Genomic DNA, 25,972 nt, shown 5'->3' on the forward strand with positions numbered 1-25,972 from the left:
CTTTCATTAACTCTCTCTCTCTCTCTCTCATTAATTCACAGCCACCCCCAGCTCTCCTTTATTCTCCCCCTAACTCCGTCTAACTCCCCCTCCCAGCTTGTCATTTCCCGGGTCACTCGCCATCACTTTCCATCAATCTCTCCATTCCCCCTGCCTCCAGACGGTTTTATTGAGACAATTTTTTTCAGTTTTGGACAGGCTTCTTGTAGTGAAGGGGTTAATGAAGCTGTGTCTAACCCCTCCAGTTTCGAAAGTCTCTCCTTAGCTGAAGAAAATCGTCTGGAGGTAGGAAGCAGATTATTAAAGAAGCCCTCGGGATGAAGGGGTTAATCTCTCTCTCTCTCTCCTTGTGTCCTTCCTTCCTTTTCTCCATTTCCTTGCTTTATCATTTTTCTGTCTCCTCCTTTTCCGTCAGTGTCTCTATCTCTTTGCCTATCTCTCTCTCTCTCTCTGTCTCCTTAAACTCTCCCTCCCTCTCTCCCAAAGTCATACCCTCCCCCCCCCTCTCTCTCTGTCTCTGCCTCGCTGTCTGTCTGTCTCTTTCTGTCTCCCTCTTCAAACTCTTCCTCTCCCCCATGTCATCCCCTCTCTCTCTCTCTCTCTCTCTCTCGGTCCAAACTCTCCCCAACTCTCCCTTGTTCCTCAATTACCTTCATTTCCTCGTCTCTCCTTCTCTATCCACGCCTCTCTTTGATCACTGCCCTCCCCTGTGTCTTCCTCTTCATCATCCTTCGTTATTCTGCCTCTCCTTCATTTGTTACACTTCCCTGCTTAATTATTTTACCTGTCTGTTCCTCCTTTGTCGGTCCGTATCTATCAATCTATCTATATGTCTATCTATCTATCTATATCTCTACGAACTGCTATGTATCTACCTATTTATCTATCTATTTCCACATTTATATATCTACCTATCCATCTGTAACTTCTAATTGCTCCGTAAATCAGTATCCCCCCCCCCCTCTCTCTCTCTCTCACACACACACATTCAATTTCACCTTCCTTAATCCACTTCCCCTCTCTCGCTTTTTGCCTCCACTTTTTCCTCCACCCCTCCCTTCTTCCACTTTTTCTCTCCCTCCTCCATCTCTCTGGCTTCTCAACTTCCATTCTCCGATTCAGCAAAATTCTATGGACGACTCTCTCTCTCTCTCTCTCTCTCTCTCTCTCTCTCTCTCTCTCTCTCTCTCTCTCCAGTTTCAATCTACGTTCTTTCTCACGGCGTCTTGTCTCTCTCCCATCTCTACACTCTTATTAATCTTATTTGTTCTCTCTCTCTCTCTCTCTCTCTCTCTCTCTCTCCTCTCACTTTTTCCCCCTATCTCTAATTCTCATCCACTCACAATCTCTAACTTTTATTCTGTCCCCTTCTCAATTTATCACTTTTTTTTCCTTTCCTTACCGTCCTATTCCCGTGTCTTTTTTAAATCTAATAAACCCCTATTTTTCTTTCCCGTTCATCTTTCATAATCTGCCAGTCAGACTTGTGGATTGGCTCTAGGCTATTAATTCATTCATTCATTCTTCCTTCATTCGCAATAATTTAGGACCCTAGCTGTACCGTACTTTCTCTCTCTCTCTCTCTCTCTCTCTCTCTCTCTCTCTCTCTCTCTCTCTCTCTCTCTCTCTCTCTCATTTTTCATCCATCACTCTGTCACGGCAACACAAAAGACAGCCTACCACAATTGAACCCCATTACCTCCATTATTTTTTTTCCATTATTCTTTACAACATTCATGGCACTTGCAGAGGCTTCACGGTATGTATTCCTCGCTCTTTTTTTTTTCCCTCTCTCTCTTTTATTTCCTTTTTTTTTTTCCCTTTTTGTGAGGTCTATAGCTGGAACTGTTTTTTTTTTTTTGTTTTTTTTTTTCCTTTAACCTGTGACTCTCCTTTGTACTGAGTTTGATTGTGGGTTTGTGGTCGTTTTTTTGTTCTCGTTGTTATTATTATTATTATTATTAATGTTGTTGTTGTTCCTAATAATGATAATGATGGTCATGATCACAATGATAATGAGGCTGTTATAGTCGGTTTCACTATTATTATCATTACAATTGCTTTCCAATATATATATGATTATAATAATGTTATCATTGTTAGCATCTTAACTATCACAACTTCAAAACTTGCATTAACACATACACACACACACACACTAAATCCCACACACACCCTACATCCCCCCCACACACACACATTAAATCCCACCACACACATACTCTAAATCCCCCACCACCACACACACCCAAATCCCAGCGTAAAGGATCCAGGCTATCTCAAGAAACACATCCCCTCCTTCACTCCTTCTTAAAAACTTGCATAACTGTCTTGGAAGCTCGCCAAAGTAGTTAGTTAGCCACCCTCGAAAGAAGAAAAAATATATATGTTAAAAAAATCATAATAAACTCTAGGGGCTCTTCTCATACAAGTTTTAATGTTTCTGAAAAGTTCTGTGGAGTGATTAGGTCCCTTTGTTGTTATGGGGGAAGAGGATAATGTGGGTGTCTATCTCTTTCTATCTATCTGTCTACCTATTTATCTATCTGGCTGGCTGTGTATCTACCGGGTTGTGTCTATCATCACACGTCTTGCTCATATAAGGGGCGGTCTAATATCTATCTATTTATCCATCTATCTGTCTACATCGCTTGACGCCTTAATCCTGACTAAATGTGCATGTCTATCTATCCATCCATTTATCTATCGTCGGATGCCTTAGTCCTAAAAGTGGCCTAATATCTATCTATCTACATATCTATTTATTTATCACCAGATGCCTTAATCCAATAGGGGGTGGCCATAAACAAATCGCCTCCATGTCACCCTGTCCTCTGTCAACAGCCGACCCTTTCTCCAACTCATACCCCTCCTCTCTCAATATACCCCTTCACCCCATCCCTCCACCTCATCCTCAGTCTCCCCCTCCTCCACTTCACTCACACTCTCCTAGTCAGTCTCTCATTCTTCATTCCCTCCTCGAGGCTTTTTTTCAACCTATCTCACTCTTCTGTTTTTAAGGGAAAATCTTGATAATGTGGATTAATCTATTTTTTTAATCTAATTATTTATCACTGGCAGAGAGAGAGAGCGAGAGAGAGAGAGAGAGAGAGAGAGAGAGAGAGAGAGAGAGAGAGAGAGAGAGAAATAAGTGTTAGTACAACGAGTGACCCACATAAACCCCTTTAGATCGAGTACATTTTTAGTTTAATTCTTTCAGTAAACGGACGATTTTCTGTTCCGGAGAGTTATGTAGCAGCGAAAGGTAGATAAATAGGTAGATAAACAGATAAAATAGGGTCTGTAACTAATCCATTAAATTCATAAAGTTTCATGAGGAAAAAATTGGCATGGAAATAGGGAAAAAAAAATAATAATCCTCGGGCTGATGAGGATTAGGAAGTATAATTATCCAACACGTCACTTGCAGGAACAGCATATAAATCGTAAACGTAATCGGTCAAATAAATATGTGTGGTGATTAGGGTTATGGATTTATGGCCATATTAATTTAACCAGTGTCAAATAACAACTCCAAACAAGCAATTAGTATTAGATATCAGACAGCCATTTTCACGTTTTAAAAAATAATAATAATAATAATAATAACAATAATAATAATAATAATTAAAAAAAAAAAAAAAACTCCCTCAACCTGTGACTATTACATGCATCATAAAAGCGCCTTTTTAACACAGACTTCTTACTGATAAACGCTGAGGAGATAAAGACGACGACGACCATGATGATGATGATGATGATGACGATGATATATGAGGTGGATATTACAGGTATTAGAGAACCACCCCCACATCACAGACGACCCATGCGATAATGATGATGATGATGATGATGATGATGACGATGATGATATAAGATGATGATGATCATGATGATGATGATGATAGAAGAAGATGACGATGAAGATGATGATGTAAGAAGTTTATGTTATAATGATGATAGAAGAAGTTGATGATGATGATGATGAAGATGATAATATAAGAAGTTGATGATGATGATGATAGAAGATAATGATGATGATGATGATAAGCCCTCCCACAAAAGGCGACTATCATCAAGCATTATATACCCACAGCCACAACACAGACAGAGGCAGAATTAATTTGGATCCCCCACAGAGAGGAGACAAGAGACGAATCATTGGTCTTCCCCTCCCTCCCCCCCCCCTCACAAAGACGCCCCAGTCTAGATAGGATGACACAAACACCCACCCAACTCCCTCAAACTTCCGGGAGAGAGAGAGAGAGAGAGAGAGGGGAAGAACTTGGAAGAGACAGACATAGAGACGCAATTCTCTCTCTCTCTCTCTTTACGTACTCCCTCCACTTTCTATTCCTCCACTTTACCCACCTTCCCTCCCCTGTGCTCTCTCTCTCTCTCTCCCCACTTCTCCACTCTATATTCTCTATCCCTCCACTCTCTCCCCTCCATCTCTCCTCTCTTCCCCCCACCTAGCCCTCCATCTCTCCTCTCTTCCCTTCACCCCTCCATCTCTCTCACTTCCCTCCACCTCTCCCTCCCATCCTAAAGTAGATAGTCATACAACCCGCTACCGTTCCCTTGTCCACGTAATGGATTGTGACAGATTGGAGAGGGGAGGATTGGGGGGACTGGAGAGGGGAGGATTGGGGACTGGAGAGGGGAGGACTGGGGGACTGGAGAGGGGAGGATTGGGGGGACTGGAGAGGGGTGAAGGGAGGGGATACTGGTGTGGATTCTGCTTCCCTCCACGTAAACCAGGGTAGGCCACTGAGGCAGATTGATAAATGGATACACACAATACAAGGTGGATAGATAAACCGATAGACACAAAACGCTGATCGATAGAACGAGGCACATCACAGGCAGACAGATAAAACCGATACACACACTAGGTGGATAGATAAAACGATACATCAGACAGAGACACATAAACCGATATAAACAGAAGGGAAATAGATGCAACGAGGTTCATCAGGCGGCCAGATAGATAAACTGACACACACACACACACACACACACACACACGCATACTAGAAGGTGGCCAGAAAAAAACGAGTTCCACAGGACAGGCAGACAGATAACCGATACACACAGGAAAGTGGGAACCAGGCATCCAAAGTCAGAAATAAAATGACTCTTACACCTTAAAAGACGATTTATTTATTTATTTATTTATTGTTCTGGCTACACGACTTTACACTTCACTAATAAACCCTTGGAGGACAGAGAGCTTTGAAAGAGCCTGTATCTAAATTTAATTTCCAGGACGATTTATTGTTCTCTGGTAAGCGTCAGACGATTTTAACAGGGCCAGGAAACCGTCTGAGGTCAGGGGATTAACATACGTAAAAATTATAAAAGAATAGAGGTGGACTGATAAAGAAAAGGGAATAAGCTAAAAAAAAAAAAGAGAATAAGCTAACATTTACATATCACATAATTTTACACACACAAAGCGGACATACGGACTGACACACACGACAGACATAAAGCAATCAGATATTCATACCCAAACACACACACACGCACACACACACAAAGGAGGATAGACACAAACAGAGAAAATTCACCTTTCCCAAACTCAGACGGATATAAAAATGAAACGACACCTTGTTGGACGAGTCAGAAACAATTCAACAAGAAATACACAGTCAAAAAAAAAAAAAAAAAAAAAAAGAGAGAGAGAGAGAGAGAGAGAGAGAGAGAGAGAGAGAGAGAAAACATGAACTTGACGACAAAAAAAAAAAAAAAAAAAAAAAAAAAAGGTGGACTGAAGGAACAAAACAGATGTCCTAGGCTGGGGGAAAAAGAAAGGGAAAAAAAAAAACTGATCCAGAAATTTAAGACACAAACTCCAAACTAAGCAAATTCAAGACTTAAGTAATTTTTAAGACAGGAAGACAGTGATAAACAAGCCGAATAAACAAGGAGAGAAGATATCCATAGTTGAGGATACAGTATTTTGACAGACAGAAATTAAATACATGCAGATCTGAAACCATCCTACTTATTTCACGGTCACAGCTTAATAATAATAATAATAATAATAACAGAAATAATAATAATAATAATAACAATAATAGTAATAAATCGGGCTATTTTATTCTCGTCCAGATCACGGAAAATAAAGCGCCAACACAACGTCGTTAAGCTACGAATATCAGCTTCCCCTCAACACATTAAAATAGTGAAGAATTTATTTTTACATCCATTTAGCTACGTAATTTCCACGATGAATTCTTTAACACCGTATGTGGTCCTACTTACATTTTCCTGCCGGCCTCGACTGAAAGGATGGGTTGGGGGTCGGGGGAGACTTTTTGCTTTGCTTTACTGACTCATAGAAAAGATACCACAGTCATACCTTTCTCTGTAACAAGCAGCCTTCAATCGATCGTTAGGCTTACTGATGTTTGCTTCTCTCTCTCTCTCTCTCTCTCTCTCTCTCTCTCAAAGACGGCATGTTTCAAAAGTTTATACCCTCATCAATATTTTTTTCTCCCCATAAAGGCATATACTCAACTTTTTTTTTCTTTTTTTTTCCCACAGGCGGGTTTTCATTAAGGACCATATTAATTTATACCAAACCTTTCGTCCTTCAAAGCACTATATTTTACACTCGTCAGCCCCGTTTTATCTATCTATGTTCTACCTGCCTACCTATCTACTAATCTATCTACTTATACATTTATCTATCTACCTGTCTGTCTATCTATATCTACACGTCTTATTCCCAGGTGTGGCCACAGACTGATCACCTCCACGACATTCCACCATCAGGCTTTTGTTATTATTACTATTATTATTATTATTATTATTATTATTATTATTATTATTACAATCCTCCTTTCTCTTCCCCAGACGAGGAATATGGCGAGCACTCCGTCTCTGTGATGTTGGATGGAGAGGAATCGGAAATCATGTTTGTTGACCACCCTGCTGACGAGATGACGGTGCGTAGACGTGTGTGTGTGTGTGTGTGTGTGTGTGTGTGTGTGTGTGTGTGTGTGTGTGTGTGTGTGTGTGTGTGTGTGTGACGTAAATATTGAGTGTAGTAATGTGTCGTTCTAGAAAGGATGTCAAGTGAATACTGCAGGTGAAATAAAAATAGCCACTGCGGACAGGTGTGTGTGTGGGGGGGGGGGGCGGAGAAGTGAAATAACAGGCGTGACCATGCGAGGAATAAGCGTACATGTTAAAATTAAGAAAAACACCCGTACAAATGACTTTCGTGTTGAATGGAGGAGTAGTTAGCGTGTATTTGCTAGTAATAACTTAGAGTATAAAAGAATATGAGATGTAACAAATGCAAAGCTACTGTGTGTACGTATGTATGTGTATGTATGTATGAAAACCAAGAATATGACCGTACATATATAACACTAGCCAATAGTACATAGTTATAAATGCCTTGATGTAAACAATGTCCATAAAACAAAGTAATAAATAAAAAGGTACGCTTCAGGTAAAATTGACAGGTAAAGGAACGAGTGGACAGGAAATGATTTACGTAAATATATAAACACTAAATGAAAATCCACATTGTATATTCCACACACGAATCTTGTTGACACAGAGCCGTGATATTCAAATTAATGAATTGTGCGTCTATGCTGAAATGGTTTATGGTGGAGAAAGAGAGAGAGAGAGAGAGAGGGTACATTCTCTCTACCTATCTATTTATCTATCCATCCATCTATCAGTCAATCTATCTATCTATCTATCTACCTCTTCCCACAGGTCGAGAACTACCTGGGGACATACGAGCCTCACGCTTTCGTCGTCGTGTTCAGCGTGACGGAGCGGGGCAGTTACCAGCGTGCCGAGGAGACGCTACAATACCTGTGGAGGCTCGACGTAATGGCCAACAAAGGCGTCATTCTCGTGGCTAACAAGACTGATATTGTTAGGTCGAGATGTGTCACGCCCAAAGGTAAGGTCAGGAGCATTGGTACCCTTTAAATTTTCCTAAGTTAAATGGTAGTGGTAGTAGTAGTAGCAGGAGTGCGTGTGGTGGTGGTGGTGGTGGTGGTGGTGGTGGTGGTGGTGGTGGTGGTGGTGGTGGTGGTGGTGGTGGTGGTAGTAGTAGTAGTAGTAGTAGTAGTAGTAGTAGTAGTGGTGGTGGTGGTGGTAGTAGTAATGGTCATAGTAATAGTAGTAGCAGTAATGGCGGTGGTGGTGACAGTAATAGTTGTCGCAGCAGTAGGCTAGTAGTAATGATGGTGGTGGTAGCAGTAGTAGTAGTAGTAGCAGTAGTACCAGTAATAGTAGTAGTAGTAGTAGCAGTAGTACCAGTAGTAGTAGTAGTAGTAGTAAAAAGCATCTGGAGGATCGATATTTCACGTCTCCTTTCGCCACGTCAAAAAATAAACACAAAAGCACCATGATCCCTAAACCCCTTCACAACGATGACCCTCAGAGCGCCGATTTCCTTGTACCGCATAAAATCGCTTGGCATCACCCAGAGCCAAACGGAAAAAATCGTCATTGAAAGTTTTTTTTCTCTCTCTCTCTCTCTCTCTCTTTTTTTTTTTTTTTTTTTTTTTTTTTTGATACCACCGGACGAATGCAGCTCAAGAAAAATCTGGAAAAAAAAAAAAACGAACTCAGTGAAATTAATTTTTCTATCCTAATGCAGTCCACGAAAAATCTCTCACCGAAAAAAGAGAGAAGAAACTCAGCGATGTTAATTTTTCTATCCTAACGCAACCCACGAAAAATCTCTGACCGAAAAAGAAAAAAACAGACACAAACCCAGTGATGTTAGTTTTTCTGCCCTGATCCTCCTATGCTAGTTTTATCGCTAAGGAAGAGGGGCTTGGAAAATTCTTACGCTCCTCCCTAAATAACAGTGACCCAAATATTGATATGCTGTTCTAGATCAACATATACTGGCGTTTTGCTGTTTTAATATACTCCTTTCGCGTGCTTAGGAGTAGAAATTGAGAAGTGAGAATAAGCAACTCGATCCACATGCCTAGAGTTTTTGGCTGAACATTTTATACGCTAACAGTACAAAGAGATATACTTCCTCCTTGACGTAGCAACGAAAAGAACACTATACAGTATATGTTAATTTACTTACCTGGCTTTTGACAGGTAAAATTCGTTTCAGGTGTTGTTATAATGCCACAATTTACTTTCTTATGCGGGTAAATCTTCCATCAGTACATGAAAACACACAGAAAAAAATTGACACCTCATCAATACACGAGAAAACACACACACACACACACACACACACACACACACACACACACACAATCAATCAATCAATCAACTTTAAACCTCCACAACTTACTATAACATCATCCTAAAACTAATTCCACTTAAGAGATGAGAATATACCGAGGAGAAGCATACACAAAAACACTTCCTAATCCAAACACTCCACTTAGATCATCATCATCATCATCTTAATCCACACTATGAGTCCCACTAAAACATTGAACATACAGAAAACACAAAACATACACATGGACTATTCCTAATAAAAATACAATAACAAACATCATCACTATCATCATCACCAGTATCACTACCACACTAACATTTATCCTTTCTATCTACCTAAGGATGGTGTGAACTGTCATCATAAAACACCGATAGAAGGACAGACAGATAGACAGACAGATAGATAGATAGATAGAGCCACCCATCCGATATAAAACCAAGGGAAGAGCACTCCACAACATAGCAATATCGACGAGTCTACGGCGGGGCAATAAATGTACAATTAAGCGCAAACATCATTACTTAATTGAAGGGGGTAAACAAGAGGCGGCCATAAACAAACAAAAAACACAAACACGAGGAGAGGTAGAGTAAATATCAAGCGGGGAAAAAAACACATGACCTGGACCCCAATCTGATCTTGTTTGCTCTCTCTCTCTCTCTCTCTCTCTCTCTCTCTCTCTCCCGTGTTTTGCATGCTCCCTGACTCTTTTCTTTCTAGTCACATTTTCTCCCTATTTCCTCCAGCCTCCTTTTTTCCCTTCATCCTTCGCTCTGTCTTTCAACCTCTTTTCTTTCTTCCCTCTTTCCTAGTTTTCTTGTCCTCCTTCAGCATTTCCTCTCTCCCACTTTCCTCCCTCCCCTTCCCTCCAGTTTCCTCTCCTCCCTCCCCGTGCCTTGTCACTCCCATTCCCCCTCCCCTACGAGCTTGCTTCCATCCCTGTCTGCCTGTCTGTCCAGCTGTTTTATAATCTCCTTGCTTGTCAGTTTCCCCTGCCTGCCTGCCCCTTCCCCTTTTACCTTCCTCTCTGCTGCCTGCCTGCCTGTCTAACTCCGCCTTTATCCTTTTTTTTCCGCTTTTATTTTCTATTTATTTATTTTTTATTCTACCTCCATCCTTGTCTTTCACACCCTTACTGTCTTCCTGCCTGCCCACCTAACTTTCCTACCTCCATCCTTTCCTCTCATCCTCCCTGCCTGCCTGCCTACCTGACTCTCCTTCATTTTACTCTCCCTCCTCTCTCTCTCACACACATCCTTCTTGCCTTCCTGTCTTTCTCTCCAGCAGTATACCTCTCTCCATTTTTCAAACACCCTTCCTTACTACCTGTCTGCCTGCCTACATAACTCTCCTTTCGACCTCGCTTCCTGTCTGCATGCCTACCTGTCTCCCTGCCTGCTCGATTGCCTGGCTACCTGCTTCCGATTACCTACCTACCTGGCTCCCTGCTTGCCTGCCTACCTGTCTCCCCGCCCGCCAACCTGCCTAAACTCGGGATAGTGGCAGGGCAAACAAGGGAACACCTGAACACGTACAAAGGGTGGTTCCCCTCACTAGTGCCTGGGATTACTGCTAATACTAGGCCGAAGGATGGGGTGGCCTGAGGAAGGAGACAGGAGGGGAAAGAAAGTAAGGGCAGAGATGGGTGAGGGAGGAGGGGCAGGAGAGTATGGGGAGAGATGGAAGAGGAAGGATACAAGAGGAGGGGAAGGAAAGTAAGGTGAGGGAGGAGGAAGACAGAGGGAGGGGAAGGAAAGCGAGGGGAGAGATGGAGGAGGGAAGAAGAAGGGAAGTAAGGGGGAAATGATAAGTAAGGGAGGAGGTATGTGTGAGAACAAGGGAGGAAAATTAGGTGTGAGATGGGAGAGGGAGAAATGCTCGGAGGAAGAACTGGATGTGGGAAGGAAGAAAAATGGAAGAGAAATGGAGGATCGTGTTTGCGAGGAGAGGGAAAACGTTATAGGAAAGAAAATGGGAGAGGAATTAAAAAAAAAAAAAATGGAATGTTGGATGGTGGGAATGGTACAAGAGAGAAAGAGAAAATAAAGGGGGGGAAGTGTGTGTGTGTGTGTGTGTGTGTGTGTGTGTGTGTGTGTGTGTGTGTGTGTGTGTGTGTGTGTGTGAGAGAGAGAGGTGATAATGATAATGACAGTAAGGAAGGGGAGGGGGGGCTAGGCTAGGTGGATTAGTTTGGCGGGAGGAAGAGACTAGAGGGAGGGATATAAGTGTGTCTAATGTGTGTGTGTGTGTGTGTGTGTGTGTGTGTGTGTGTGTGTGTGTGTGTGTGTGTGTGTGAGAGAGAGAGAGAGAGAGAGAGAGGGGGGGTTAATAGGTCAATGGGATGGTTTAAATGGAGATTATAGTGGACTAAGATGGTTCATGATTACAGTCTCCCCTGGCATAACGGCACACGCAGAATAACTAACAATACACTCATTCATTTTTACTATAAATTATAATACACGAGTTTATTTTTGCTGTAGCTTATAATACACGCCTTTATTCTTCCTGCCATACACGCATTTATTTTTTGTCGTAACTAAAGACGATTTTATTCAACTTAGGAAGAATATCTAGTAGTGAAGATAACTGAAAGCTAGAACGAACCCCACCAGTTTATATAAAGCCTCACCCAACACACAATACCCATCTATCTGCCCAATTCTCTCTCTCTCTCTCTCTCTCTCTCTCTCTCTCTCTCTCTCTCTCTCTCTCTCTTACCTGCCCCTCACAAGGCCAAAATTTCAGAGGGCGCCAGAATCATAAGCTCCTCAGTTCGACACGCCGTTTGATGTCGGAAAACTGGGTCAGACCTCCACGCGACACGGATAATGCACCTTCTTCCTAGACTGGACTGGGCTGGGTTGGGTTAGAGTAGGTTAAGTGGGGTTGGGTTAGGGCAGGTTGTGAGGCTGGGTTGGGTTGGGTTGGGTTGGTTTGGCCTAGTTTTGGTGTGTTTTATTACGCCCCAATTTACCATGTCAGTGAGGGATGGATAAATGTTGGTCTATTTGATATGATATGATTAGGTTAGGTTAGGATAGATTAGAATTTGTCAGGTTTGGTTAGCGTCGACCTGGAGTACTTTAATCTAGCTTGGCTTTGTTTTGCCAGCCTATATTACGCCATGTTAGGTTTGGTTCAGTGCCGTGTGGTCTGTTGTGTACCTGGTCTGCTCTGTTTGGCTTGGTTAGGGTCGGCATGGAATACTTTAATCTAATTTTGTTTTGCTAGGTTAGGTTAGGTTAGATTTGGCTTGGCGTCCTGTGGTTAGTATTTGGTTTGTTTTGTTAGGTTCCCACTTGGCATGCTTCCCCCGCCTCCAGGTCAGCGAGAAGGCGGGTAATTGACGGCTATAAATCGGCGATACGGCCCGCCATCCCGTGTTCCCGCTGTCACAGGCACGTCGGGTTTTAGGCCATTCGCTCTTTTGATACCACCAGATTGCTCCACTTTTTACACTGCTCGTCCTCTACCTTTTCCTTTGATATAACCACATTGCTCTATTTTTTACACTCCTCGTCCTCTATATTTTCCCTTAATATAACCACACTCTCTATCTTTTTAACTCGTCCTCTATATTTTCCCTTAATATAACCACACTGCTCAATTTTTTTACCTCGTCCTCTATATTTTCCTTTCGTATACCCCAATCGCTTCATTGTTAATGCTCTTCGTTCTCTGAGTTTACCTTTGATGTTACTTAATTCACTTTTCATGCCACTCGTTCTTTAATATAACCCCATAGCTTTACTTTTACACTCTTAGTTCTCTACAATTTCCCTTTTATAAGACCAGACGCATCCACTTTCAATGCCTTTTTTCCTTTATATTTCCTACTGATATGGCCGGACTGATTCACTTTTGATGCTCTCCGCTCTTTACGTTTCCCTCTGATCAGATTGCCTCACTGGAAGGAATGAAGCTTTGCCTGCTCTAACCCTCAATCTCTCTCTCTCTCTCTCTCTCTCTCTCTCTCTCTCTTGCATTCAACAGATCGCGACCGTTTCTATCCTCATCCGTTTCTATCCACTATGTATGCATCCATTTAGAGCAAAGAGGAAATACTAGTTACAGGAGAGAGAAAAAAAAAAAAAACAGTGCAGCCATCAACAGAGAGAGAGAGAGAGAGAGAGAGAGAGAGAACCACCACACTTCAGAGGTAAATGGTGACTCTTTGTAATCTGAGCCATCGGTTCTTGTACAGCTGCCTAAAGAAGAAGAAAAAAAAAAAAGTGCATCCATGTAGAGCAGAACGGAAATCGAAGTTACCCCCCCCCCCCCTCCAAAAAAAAAAAAAAAAAAAAAGGAGAGAGAGAGAGAGAGAAGGGGGGGTCCCAAAGCAGCCCTCCAAAGAAACGGGCCCAGAAAAACAAAAGCAAACACATCGATGAGCCATTTTTTAGGATCTTTTTCGCCTGGTCCATTTTTTTTTTTTTTTTTTTTACACACGCAACACGAAAAAAAAAAAAATCCATCGCCAAGAAAAAAAAAATCAAGAGGCAGGACGAAACACAAATACACATAGATAGATAGATAGATAGATAGATAGAGAGAGAGAGAGAGAGAGAGAGAGGAGGGGGGTCTTGGATAAATACCAGCGCCCCGCTATCTGTCTGGTGCGTTTATTCCCATCCCTTCTAAAGTTTTCCATTTTCTGGGATAAAAATTGGGTGCAGGGGAGGGGGGTTGGGGTGGGGATGGGCGTGGGGGTTAGAGGTCCACGTGGCTGGGGTGGGGAGGGAGGGATTTAGTGTGAGAGATGGAGGAGAGAGAGAGAGAGAGAGAGAGAGAGAGAGAGAGAGAGAGAGAGAGAGATATGGAGAAGAGGGGTAGTGAAGCGTGGGGAAGGAATACGTACGCAACGCTTTTCAAGAGGGATTTAGCAAGAGATGCAGAGAAGGTAAAAGGAAGATGTGGGATTTCAGTGCCAGACGGAGGACAAAAGGGAGAAAGGAAAATGAGGGAGAGGGAAGGGGAGAGAAAAAAGGGAGGAGGGATGAATGATGGAAGAGGGAGGGGAAAGAGGAGAGGGAAGGGGAGAACGAAAGGGGAGAGGGGGATGAGAGATGGGAGAGGAAGGTGAATGGCAGTTTTCAAGATGGGCTTTAGTGAGAGAGGTGAAGAGGGGAGAGAGTGGGGAAAATAATGGGGTGGTTTGTCAAGGGAGGGAGAGCGGTGGAAATGAGGGAGAAAGGAAGAGGAAAGGGGAACAGAGAAAGGTAAGGAAGGGGAAAGGGAGAGGTAAGCGAAGGAATGGAAGGATACAATAAGAGATGGGGGAGAAAGAGGAGGGAAGGCAGGGGAAGGAAGAATTACAGTCAGAGATGGGGGGAAGGAAGGGGTGGTGGGAAGGCAGGGACGCAGTAATAGATGGTGGTAAGAGGAAGGGGTGTTTGGGAAGCGGAAGAGAAGGACAGGGGATGGGAGATAATTAGTCACAGGTAAAGGGGAGAGGGGTGAAGGGAAAGTAAAGGATGTTTCTCATGAAGGATTAAATGATGGAGGTGGAAAGAGAAGGATGGAGGGAAGGGTGGAGGGGAGGATGGAAGGGGTTTTATCTCTAATGTTGGAGGTGGAAAGGGAAGGATGGAGGGAAGGGTGGAGGGGAGGATGGAAGAGGTTTTATCCGGAAAGGGAATGTGAAATCAGGGAAGGGGAAAATTTTTGAGAGGAGAAGGGGAGAAGGTACTCTGAAGGGAAAGAGAGGTGAGAAGGGGGAGAGAGTTGAGAAGGGCAAGAGGAGAGATGGGAGAGAGAGGGGAGAAGGAAAAGGGAGGGGAGACGGGAAAGAGAGGAGATGAAAGAATGTTGGGAGAAGGGAAAGAGAGGAGAAGAAAGAGAGAGGGGAGAAGGGAAAGAGAGAAGAAGAATGAGTGAGGGGAGAAGGAAAAGAGAGGAGAAAGCAAGAGGGGAGAAGGGAAAAGGAGAAGATAGAGAGAGGGTAAAAGGGAAAGAGAAGAGAGGAGGGCGAGCGACGGGTGAAGGGTGAGGGAGGGGAGAAGGGAAAAAGAGGAGAGAAAAGAGAGAGAGGGGAAGAAGGGAAAGAAGATGGAAAGGTAAAGGACGTTTCTCCATGAGGATTAAATGAGAGAGGTGGAAAGGAGAGAGGAATGGAAGCAGTGGTTTGTCTGGAAAATGGAAAAGAGAGAAAGGCCATTTGGGGGGATAGAAAAAAAAAAAAAAAAAAAAAAAAAAGAGCTCAGTTAAATAAATAGTGGGAGGAAGAAGGAGGGAAACAAAAGGAGGGAGGGAGAAGAGGATAAGAGGGATTAAACGAACAGTGGAAGAAAAAACTGGAAAGAAGGGAGGTAAGGTCTGAAGAGGAGGATAAAGAAGAATAAATGTCGATGAAGGGCGAGATAAAGATGGGAAGAGGCTATTACTGAAACGAACAGTGAGGGGATGAAAAAGGGAAGGAGAGAGGGAAGAGGTAAATAAAGAGAGTATAAAGGGAGGAACAAGAAACTGAGAGAAGCTTAGTTACCCGAACTGCAACAGGAGGAAAAGAGGATGAAGGAAGGGAGGGAGGGAGGAAGGAAGAAAGAGAAGGAGAAAGAGGAAGAAAAAGAAGACGAAGGAAGTGAGGGAGGGGAGAGAAGGGGTGGATAAGGATGTGGATAAGATAGGGATAAAAAACTGAATAAAGGTTTTGTCAGACGAACACAGAGGGTAAAAGAAAGGAAGCGAAAGAGAGAGAGAGAGGGATAAAATAAAGAGAGGGTGGGATAAAGAGGAATGGAAGAGGATAAGAGGAGGGATCCAGCGTGAGGGGTGGACTGAAACGAGGTGAGAGAGGGAGAGAGTGGCACACTTTTAAGGGTGGAAAGGTCGAGAGAGGGGGGGTAGGGAGGGAGAAAGGGAGGGACGGGGGGGTAAGAAAAGCGGGGGGGGGAAGTGGAAGAAAGTAAGGACGGTAAGAGATAAAAAACAGAAATAGGTTAAGGGGAGAGAGGCTGGTTAGACAGACAGACAGACAGATAGATAGACAGACTGAGCTGATACACACACACACACACACACACACACACACACACACACACACACACACACACACACACACACACACACACACACACACACACACAGATAAGGGGAGAGAAGGTAAGTGAAAGGATAAGTAGGAAAGAAGGGAATGTGGATGGGACGGAGAACTGTAAGAAAGGATGGGCTGTAAGAGAGAACGATAAGAGGGAAGAAGAGGAAGGACAGATGGGATGCAGGAAGAAGAGAGGAAGATAGAAGGGAGAAACAGGGGGAGGGAAAGATGGGAGGAAGGAACAGGAGAAGGAAGGGATGAGAGAGCAGAGGATGAGAGAAGAATGGGAGGAATGTGTCGGAAGAGAGGATGGAAGGGAGGAGAAGGAGGGATGGGTGGGTGGGATGATGAGGAGGGAAGAATTTGAGGGAGGAGGAGGAAGAAAGGATGGGAGAGACAAGTACGAGAGAAGGATGAGGGTGAGGAGTAAAAAGGATGGATGAGAGGGAGGAGGGGGAGGGGAGAATAGATGGAAGGTGAAGGAGGAAAAGATGGGAGGAATGTGTAGAAGGGAATGGAATGTGCAGCAAAGGTGGAGATAAGAGTTAGTGAGGTATGCGACAGGGGGAATAGGAGGGTGGGGGGATAGGGTGGGGGTAGATGCTGGTATTTGGCGTGGGATGGGGAGGTTGCTAGGGGGGGAAGGGGAGGGGAGGGGAGAGGGAGGAAGAATATATATATGGGAGAAGGGGGAAAGATGAAATAGTGGGTGGAAAGTAGAGAGAAAGGGGGAGGAATATGTGGGGAGGAGAAAGAGTGGAAGAAGAAGCAGAGGGAGGGGAGGAGAGAAAATGTATGGAGAAGGAGGAGAGAAGGATGAAAAGTGTGAAGGTGGAGGGAGAGAAGGGAGAATACGAGTGGAGGAAAAGGAAAGAAAATGCGCTTGATGACTAGGGAAAAACAAATAAAAGTGGAAAGAGGATAAGGACGCAACATTTGAGAGAGAGAGAGAGAGAGAGAGAGAGAACTGTATAGTAGAAAACGGTATTATATAAAACAAAGGCATAGAAAACAAAGCGTTGGTCTGAGGAGGGGCATGAAAAAGCTTACTTCTCTGTCTATCAACGTCACGAGAGGCATTCATGCAGGTAATCAGTATCTTCTAAGTCTAATAATCTTCTCCTGGAATACGCCCCGCAGCAAGTCGGTCAAAAATGACGCCCCCGATTGCACTATAGCTGGTTTTAATCACCTGACGAAACAGGGCCACTCAATTCAAATACTAAGCTATGGTTGTATTAAATTCTGTGAGCCCTTGTAATGAAGAAGAATGAGTCTTCTTGGTTACTAGTCAAACTTTTCCAGCACTGACTAAACCCACAACTCAAATACTAAGTCATGGTTGTATTAAATTCTGTGCCTTTGTTATGACGTAGAATTGAGACTCCTTGGTTATTAGTCAAACTTTTCCTTCACTGACGAAACCCACAACTCAAATACTAAGTCATGGTTGTATTAAATTCTATGGGCCTTCGTTATGAAATATGAGTCTCCTTGGTTACTAGTCGAATTTAGATGGCACTCTGACTAAACCTAATCATCAAGAGCTAAAAAGAGGTTCGGAATCTGTCACTTAAAAAAAAAAAACAAAAAAAATAGTGGGTGAACAGGGACAAGAGTAGGAACACAAACTGATTCCGCCAGTCTTACCGGCATGAAAGTCGACCCCGGGTTCTTCCAGTTCTCAGCCAGAGGAGCTAACCACTACGCCACCCGCCTCACCCAGGAGATAGGAGGAAGGTAGAGGAATTGGGCGATATTTTCTCTCACAAAAATTTTCACCCAATTAAGCTCCCTCCGACGCGAATCAATACCCGGAAATGCCTGGCTTCTGATATTTTGTAGTAGAGAGAGAGAGAGAGAGAGAGAACTAGGGGGCAAGGGGGGTTTAAGTAGAGAGAGGAGAGGAAGGGGACGTAGGGGCAAAGGGGGTATGAGAAAGGGGGCGCGGCCAGGTCTCAGTCGGGGGTGGGGGTGGGGGGGTTTCTCTGTTCACTTCCCAGGTGTGTTTACCTGTAGGGGAAGGTGTAGTTGATTAAGATCCTTGCTTTCTTGGAAGAACCCTAGAATTATCGCGAGTTTAGGTTAGGCCCAGGAAAATTATAGCGCACACACACACACACACACACACACACACACACACACACACAAAGAAAGAGAGAATCATGAAAACCAGTGCATCATCATCATCATCAAGACCATCTCCAATGTTTCAAAGAGGAAGGAAATGAAACTGTGATGATAATTTAATAACAAAAGGAAAATATGGGTTAAACTAATGACAATACGAAACGGCCACAACTCACCTCTTTTCTTTTTCTTCCTTTTTTTGTTTTTCTTTTTTTTCATGGACACACTTTACCCCTTAATTCTGCCCACTTTAATCCAGAGATGATGAACACCAACCTGTAAAAGAATTAATCCACTTAAGTAATATTTTCTTTTTTCTTTTTTTTAATTATCAGACGGTTTTATTCAGCACAGGAGAGCACATGGTATTGAGGGGATTACTGAGGGATTTATTTAACCTCTCCTATTCGATAATTATATCCCATGCTGAATAAAATCGCCAAGAATAACAAAAATAAAATAAATCCTCCGGCTAAAAGGATTAGTGAATTCAGAGAGGGAGGTATAATATTAATAATAATAATAATAATAATAATAATAATAATGACAGCAGTAGTAGTAGTGGTAGTAGTAGTAGTTGTAACAACTTAAACCTCCGCCGTGGACAAGAAAGCCTTGGCCATTACAGGACTAAGATTTACGATGTTGAAAATGATGTAAATAGCATAAAGGAGAATAACACCCCCCCCTCCCCTCCCCTCCCACGTGGCCCCCGCTCAGCTGATCGATACAAACAAACACAAGGCGGCGGGAGTCACGTGGGTGGGGGGAGGGAGGGGGAGGCAAGAAAGAAGAGGGGAAGGTGGAGGAGGGGAAAATGAAGGAAAGGGAAGGAGGGGAAAAATGGAGGGAAAGAAGGGTGGGAGGGATGAAAGGGAAGAAATGTGGGCAAGGAAGGGAAAATGAAGGAAGAGGAGAGGTGGGAGAATGGAGGGGTGGGAGGGATGAAGGGGGTGAGAAGTGGCAGTGAAGAGGAGGAAAATGAAGAAGAAAAGTGGGAGAGAGGATGAAATGGTGAGGGAGAGTGGGAGAAGGGGTGAAGAAGAAATGCACAAACGAAGGGAAGAAGAGAAGAAGTGGAAGAGAGTATAAAGCAGAGAGGAAAGGGGAGAAATGGTAGCGAGAGAAGATGAAAGAGGGGCAATGAAGAAAAATGGAAGGTGGAGAAGGGGAAGAGGGAGAAAGTAAAAAAAAAAAAAAAGGGAGAGGAGGAAGTGTGACTGAAAGAGGCAACGAAAAAAGAAACAGAATGGGGAGGAGAATGATGGATGTTGTAATAACACTAAAAGAAAAGACAATAGAAGGGTGAGGAAGGCGAGGGAGGGGAAGAATGAAGAAAGAAACGCTGAAATTGAGGAGGGAGGGAAGGACGAGGAGAGAAGAAGATTGAAAAGGTGAAAAGAAAAGGAGGAGGAGGAGGAGGAGGAGGAGGATGGAGGGATGAAGCACGAAGAGAGAATATAATAAAGGTTGAAAGAGGAGATGGAGGGAAGTAAGGTGATAAAAAGAGTAAAGAGGGAAGATCAAGAAAGATGGTAAGGACAGAGAGAGAGAGAGAGAGAGAGAGAGAGAGAGAGAGAGAGAGATGCAGTGAGTTGACGCAAAAGAGAAAGACTGGAAAAAGAGACAGGGAGAAAGAGTGAAGAGTGAGAGGGGAAACGGAAGAGAATGAAAATAAAGAGGAACTGGGGGAAAGGAAAATGAATGTAAATGAAGAGAAAATGTGGAAAGGAAGAGAATGTAAATGAAGAGGATGAGGGGAAAAGGAGGAGTATGAAAATAATGAGGAAGAGGGGAAAAGGAAGAGAAGGAACACGATTAAGGAGAGGGGAAAATTAACAATGAAAGTGATAGCGAAGAGGGGAAAATCAATAGTATGAAAATAAAGAGGAAGAGGGGAAAATCAATAGTATGAAAATAAAGAGGAAGAAGGGAAAAAGAATGAAAATGAAGAAGAAGAGGGGAAAATTAACACAGAGTGAAAAGAACATGGAAGAGGGAAAAAAAAGAATGAAAATGAAGAGGAAGAGGGGAACGCGAAGACAATGAAAATCAAGAGGAAGAGGGGAAAAGGAAGAAAATTTTAATGGAGAGGAAGAGGGGAAAGGAGTAGAATGAAACTGAAAAGAAAGGGTGGAGGGGGAATAATGAGAGAGTAACGAACGGTAAGGATGAGTGGAAAGGAAAGGAAAGGAAAGGAAGAGGAGGAATTAGAGGAGAGATATGGAGAAAGGGAATGGGGGAACGGAGAGAAAGGAGGAAAGAGTAAAGTCAGGAGGGATGGAAATGGGAAGAGAGGAGAGGATGTAGTGGAGAAGAAAGAAGGGGATAGGAGGGAAAGAAAGGGAGAGGAGGGAACGAGGAGGAGGAAAGAGAGGAGGGGAACAGCGGGCAAGGCATTATATTTAACAAAGTAAACGTGGAAATACGAAGGAACAAAGAAGAAGAGGAAAACGAGAGAGCGACTGAGCAGGGAAGGAGGGGTAAGAAGACTGCAAGAGGGAAAGAGATGGAGGAGAGAGGAAAAGAGGAAAGAACGATACGAGACGGAAAACGGGGGGAGGGAAGGCAGAGAGGAAGGAGAGAAGAAGGGAAGAGTGGGAAAAAAAAGGAAAAAGAGATAGCTAAGAGAGCGATAAACAGTAAACCACTAGAAAAAACGAGGAAATAAAACACAGAAAAGGTAAAGGAGAGATGTAAAAAAGAAACGAGGGGTATGAAGACTGATGGAGGGGTAGAGACGGAAGGAAATGGAAGAGAGGAAAAGAAAGAGTAAAGAAAGGAATGAGGAGGAGGGGAGAGAGAGGGAGCACTGAAGGGGAGGAAGAGAGGAGGAAAGGAAGACAAGAAGAGAAAGAAAGGGAGAAAAGACAAGAGAGAAATCAAAGCTGACATGAAGCACTAAGTTTAATGCAATGAACGTGGCAATAGGAAGGAACGGAGAAGAAATGGCAGAGGAGAGAGTGAGGAGGGAAGTGGAGGGGGTGGGGGGAGAAAGGAAATGAGAGAGAGGAAAGTAGAGCTGAAGAGGAAAGGAAATAAAGAAGAAGAGAGGCATGCGGTGAAGGAACCTGAAGAGGGGAGAGCAAAGAGGGCGAGAGACACAAAGGGTAATAGAAGACACATGGAAGGAAAGGGAACAAAGTGGAGATGGTAAAAGAGAAAGAGCGAGACGATGAGGAGGAGAGAAAAAGACAGGAAAGATATGACGGAAGAAAAGGGCGGGGGAAGATGAGAACAGGGAGGGAGATGAGAGGGAAGAGCGAGAAAGTGAGGGAAGGAGTAAAGGAAAAGGAAGGAGGAAGAGGGAAGAAAGAAAAAAAGATGGAAGAGAGGAGAAACAGAAACCAGTGAGAGGCAGTGACTTTGATGGGAAAATACTGGGAATGAGAAAGAACTGAAAAGGAGAGATGGCAAAGGAGAAAGAGACTGAGAAAGGAAGATGGAAACGAGAATGGAAGAAATTAAGGGGGAGAGGAAGGGGAAGAAAGTGGGGAGAGAAGGAGGAGGAAGAGAGGAAAGAAGGACACGAGAGATGAGGGAGGGAGAGAGAAGACAGAGGAGGGGAGGGGAGGGGGAAGGAGGTGAGCAAGTAGAAAGGACTGGAAACAGATACGGAGGAGAAGAAAGAGAAAAGACAGAGATGTTAGAAGAGGGACAGGGGGAAGGGAAGGGAAAGGAAGGGAAGACGAAATGAAACCATTGGGATCGAGAAGCACTAAACTTAATGGAAGAAACGAGGGAATGAGAGGGAACACAGGAGGAGAGGCGGTCAAGGAGAGAGACTGAGGGGGGAAGGAGGGGGAAGGAAAGGCATGAGAGTAGGAGAGGGTAGCAGGTCACGAGAGGGAAGAAAGGAGGAGGAAGATGAAAGGAGGAGTAAAGAAGAGGACGGAGACAGAAGAGGGGGGGGGAAGAGTGGAGTAGAAGAAAAGAGAAGGCGAGGGAAGGAGGGATGAAGGAAAGGAAGGGAAGAGAAGAAGGAGGGGAAGAGGAAGAAAACAAAGGGGTCACAGGACACTAAACTTAATGGAAGAAACCTGGGAATAAGAGGGAACAAAGAAGAGGTGGTAAGGGAGAGAGTTAAGGAGGAGAAGAGAGAGGAGAGATGCTGGGAGAAGAAGGGAGGGAAAGAGAGGGTGGAGGAGAGGAGAGGAAAAGAGAGAGTGGAGGAGAGGAGAGGAAAAGAGAGGGTGGAGGAGAGGATATGGAGCAGGAGGAGACAAGAGGATAGGGAAAGAAAAGAGTTCAAGAGGAAGAGAGGAAGAGAGCGAGAGACTGGAAAGGGTTGGAAGGCAGAGAACGAGAGGAGATGAGAGGGAATGCGTTTAAAGGGATGAGGAGAGAGGGGCTGAATGGGGGGACTGGAAGAAAAGAGAAGGAGCGGGGAAGAAAAAGGCGAGAAAGAGGAAAAATGGGGGAGGGGAGGGGAGGGGAGGGGAGGGGAGAGAGAGAGAGAGAGAGAGAGAGAGAGAGAGAGAGAGAGATTACAACGTGTGTGGAAATGAGAGAGAAGAAAAGAGGAGAGTTTGTAAAGGAAAGAGACTTAGAAGGAGAGGAGGGACAGAGGGATTGGTGAGCAAAGGAGGGGAGCAGAGGGCATGAAGAGAGCGATGAAGGAAGAGGAGGAAAGAGGACAGGGGAAAGAGGGTAAGAAAGGAAAGGAGGAAGGAGGGAGACGGAAGGAGATGGAAGAGGGGAGTGAAGGAGAGGGATCCGGGAGCAAAGGAAGGTATGAGGAGAAGGATGGGAGGGAAGGAAATGGGGAAAGGGAGAAAGAAGGGAAGAAAGGAGGGAATGGGAAGGAAATAGAGGAAGGAAGGAAAGGAGAGATTTGGGAGCAACGGAACAGATGAGGAGTAGGTGAGGGCGTTAGAGTAAGGATGAGGGGTGGGAAGGAATGTGGGAAAATTAAGGAAAAGAGGGAAAAACGGAATAAGAGGGAAGAGGGGAGGAGATGGAGGAAAGGAGAGGGATTTGTGAGGAATGGAGGGGATGAAGAGGAGGCGAGGGTGCAAGGGATGAAGGAGCTTGAGAGGGAGAGGATGGAAAGGATCGGGCGAGAAGGGACGGGATGAGAGACAGTAAAGGAGAGGGGATGATTTGGGTCAGGGAAAAAACAAGAGGAAGCCTTTTTCATTTTTACTACATCCAGACGATTTTATTCAGCGATTATATTAGACCATGGTGAAAGGAGGTAACTTGGCCAGCATCTAACCCCTGCTTCAAAAGATTATCCTAAGCTGAGTAAAATCGTCTTCGAGCAAAAAGAGTAAAAATAATACATCATAGGATTGAAGGGAGTTGACCAATACGATGATGTCTTCTTTCGCTTTATTCTCTGTGTTTCCTGACGATTTTATTCAGCTCTAGGACAGATTTTTCGAACTGAAGGGGTTTAGGTACAGCTTTCAGTAATACCTGCACTGAAAGGGGCATCCCATAAATTAATTACATCGTTTGGTGATAGTAAAAATATAATAATTAAGGCCATTGCAGTGATGACGGTACTGTTGTTGTTCTGGTCGTTGGGTCATCTGAAATGTGAACCCAGTGGACTGCAGGCTGAGGTTGCCTTCCTCCTCCTCCTCCTCCTGCAGTCCACCATACTCCTTTCGGGGGATAGAGAGGGAGTTGTGGATGTCTGTATAATGGGGCAGAGGACCCGGCCGGTTATACAGGTGCCACCGCGTGAAGGCATCCCTCTCCTGTCCAGTGAAGGCGTTAAAAGGGTTAAATATTAAAACTCATAACCACCAAGTATGATGATTATGAGGGAAATGACGCATAAACACTATATACTTTAATAATATAAAAGACAACGCTCCAAAACGCCACGAGAAAGCGAGGAAATGAGGCCCGGAGGAAAAGGAAGCAAATATTTGATGGTGAGGGAAGATGGATTGCGGTGTGGAGCGGCGTTGCAGAGACTGTGTGACTGATGTGGATGCGGGAGAGTGTGTTTGATACCCGCGTGTGTCCTGATACTGTTGACTGACGAAGTGAACGATAGATGGATGGATGGAATGATTGGTATGAGATTGGTATAGTTGTTTGCATTATATAGAGTACACACACACACACACACACACACACACACACACACACACACACACACACACACACACACACACACACACACCTCACCAACCCACACCACCACCACTCAGTCAGTTATACCCCACTATAATACGTGCAATTACCCACGTCCACTCACACCTGCCATCCACCTGACTAGTTTTACTTTGATTGCCTGTTTTTTTTTTTTCTTTCTTTTTTTTTTGTCTCCCATGTTTTCAATATCACTGCTTTTTCGGTATTTTATTAACCCATATATTTAAAGTCACGTTTTGGTCTGTATTTGCTCTTCTTTTTTCTTTATTTTTTTAAAGTCTCCCACACTGGTCAATATCACTCTATCATCGGGATTTACGACAAAGACCGATATTCTTTAAGTTTCATCTGTTGGCCACTATTAGAATTTTATTGACGCTAATGAGAGATTAATTAATTATAGCTGGGAGAATACACTTCGGCCCGCTGCCTCCCTCTCTCTCTCTCTCTCACTCACACACACACACACACACACACACACACACACACACACACACACACACACCTTCACCTTTCTCATCGTCATCCTATCATTTTCCAACCTAAAGGCTAAATCATACACTCATCAACCCAAACATACATACATCATCTAATCACTAACCTTTAACATCCCCATCTCTCCTTTTCAGAGGGCTCAAACCTAGCCGACTCCTACGACTGCAAGTACATAGAAACCTCAAGTGGCTTCAATCATCAGGTAGACGAACTCCTGGTGGGGATACTGAAGCAAATCCGCCTCAAGACGCGCCCCCCGGAGCCTCGCAAGCGCAGCACCAGGAGGAAGAAGTACCGGGGCTCTAAGACGTCCGCCAGCCTCAAGGTGAAGAGTTTCCTGACGAAGGTGTGCGGGAAGGAGCCCAAGAGCAAGTCCTGTGAGAATCTACACGTCCTTTGACTTCACACAGACTGGACCGCGAGATTGGACAGTGCGTGGTATTCTCAAAGGCTTGGGAGAATCCGTGGTACATTGCCTTCAGCGATTTACTTTACCTATTACCCATTACTCAGAGTTCGTGACACTTCTTCTTTAGTGACTTATTTTACCTATTGCATCTCGTCAGACTCCTATGGCTCACTCGTACGCTGCCCCGACCTGGTGAGAGTAAACTTTTCTCTCTTATGTTTGGGATGCGTCACAGCGCCTTTTTAGCGATTTATTTTACCTACTATGCCTTATATATTCTCAAGCATATTACGAGGATTAGTAGCTTTTGAGATCAACAAACCTCTCTCTCTATCTCTCTCTCTCTCTCACTCACACACACACATACACATAAAACCAAGCCACACAAACTCACTACACAGACACCAGCTCCCCTCCACCCCACACACATCCTACCAATACACCTCTCTCCCCCTACCCCAACACACACCCTACCTACATCTCTCCCCCTACCCCAACACACACCCTACCTATACCTCACCCTTCCCCCCACACACACACGCTACCT

The 25,972-nt window shown here is 44.0% G+C and overlaps 1 protein-coding gene across 1 annotated transcript in view; it reads left to right on the plus strand.

Annotated features, from left to right (window-relative positions):
• LOC145392473 (uncharacterized) overlaps positions 1 to 25,416 on the plus strand; it is a 196,868-nt gene extending 171,452 nt beyond the window's left edge. Inside the window, exons 4-6 of the mRNA XM_080266869.1 lie at positions 6,865 to 6,956; positions 7,744 to 7,936; positions 25,151 to 25,416. Of these exons, the coding sequence (XP_080122995.1) occupies positions 6,865 to 6,956; positions 7,744 to 7,936; positions 25,151 to 25,416 (551 nt within the window). The remainder of the gene's footprint in view (positions 1 to 6,864; positions 6,957 to 7,743; positions 7,937 to 25,150) is intronic.
• Positions 25,417 to 25,972: the final 556 nt, after the last annotated feature.

This window comes from Coenobita brevimanus, chromosome 22 (assembly GCF_032717465.1).
Source record: "Coenobita brevimanus isolate Jiangsu-jjx chromosome 22, ASM3271746v2, whole genome shotgun sequence".
Taxonomy (NCBI): domain Eukaryota; kingdom Metazoa; phylum Arthropoda; class Malacostraca; order Decapoda; family Coenobitidae; genus Coenobita; species Coenobita brevimanus.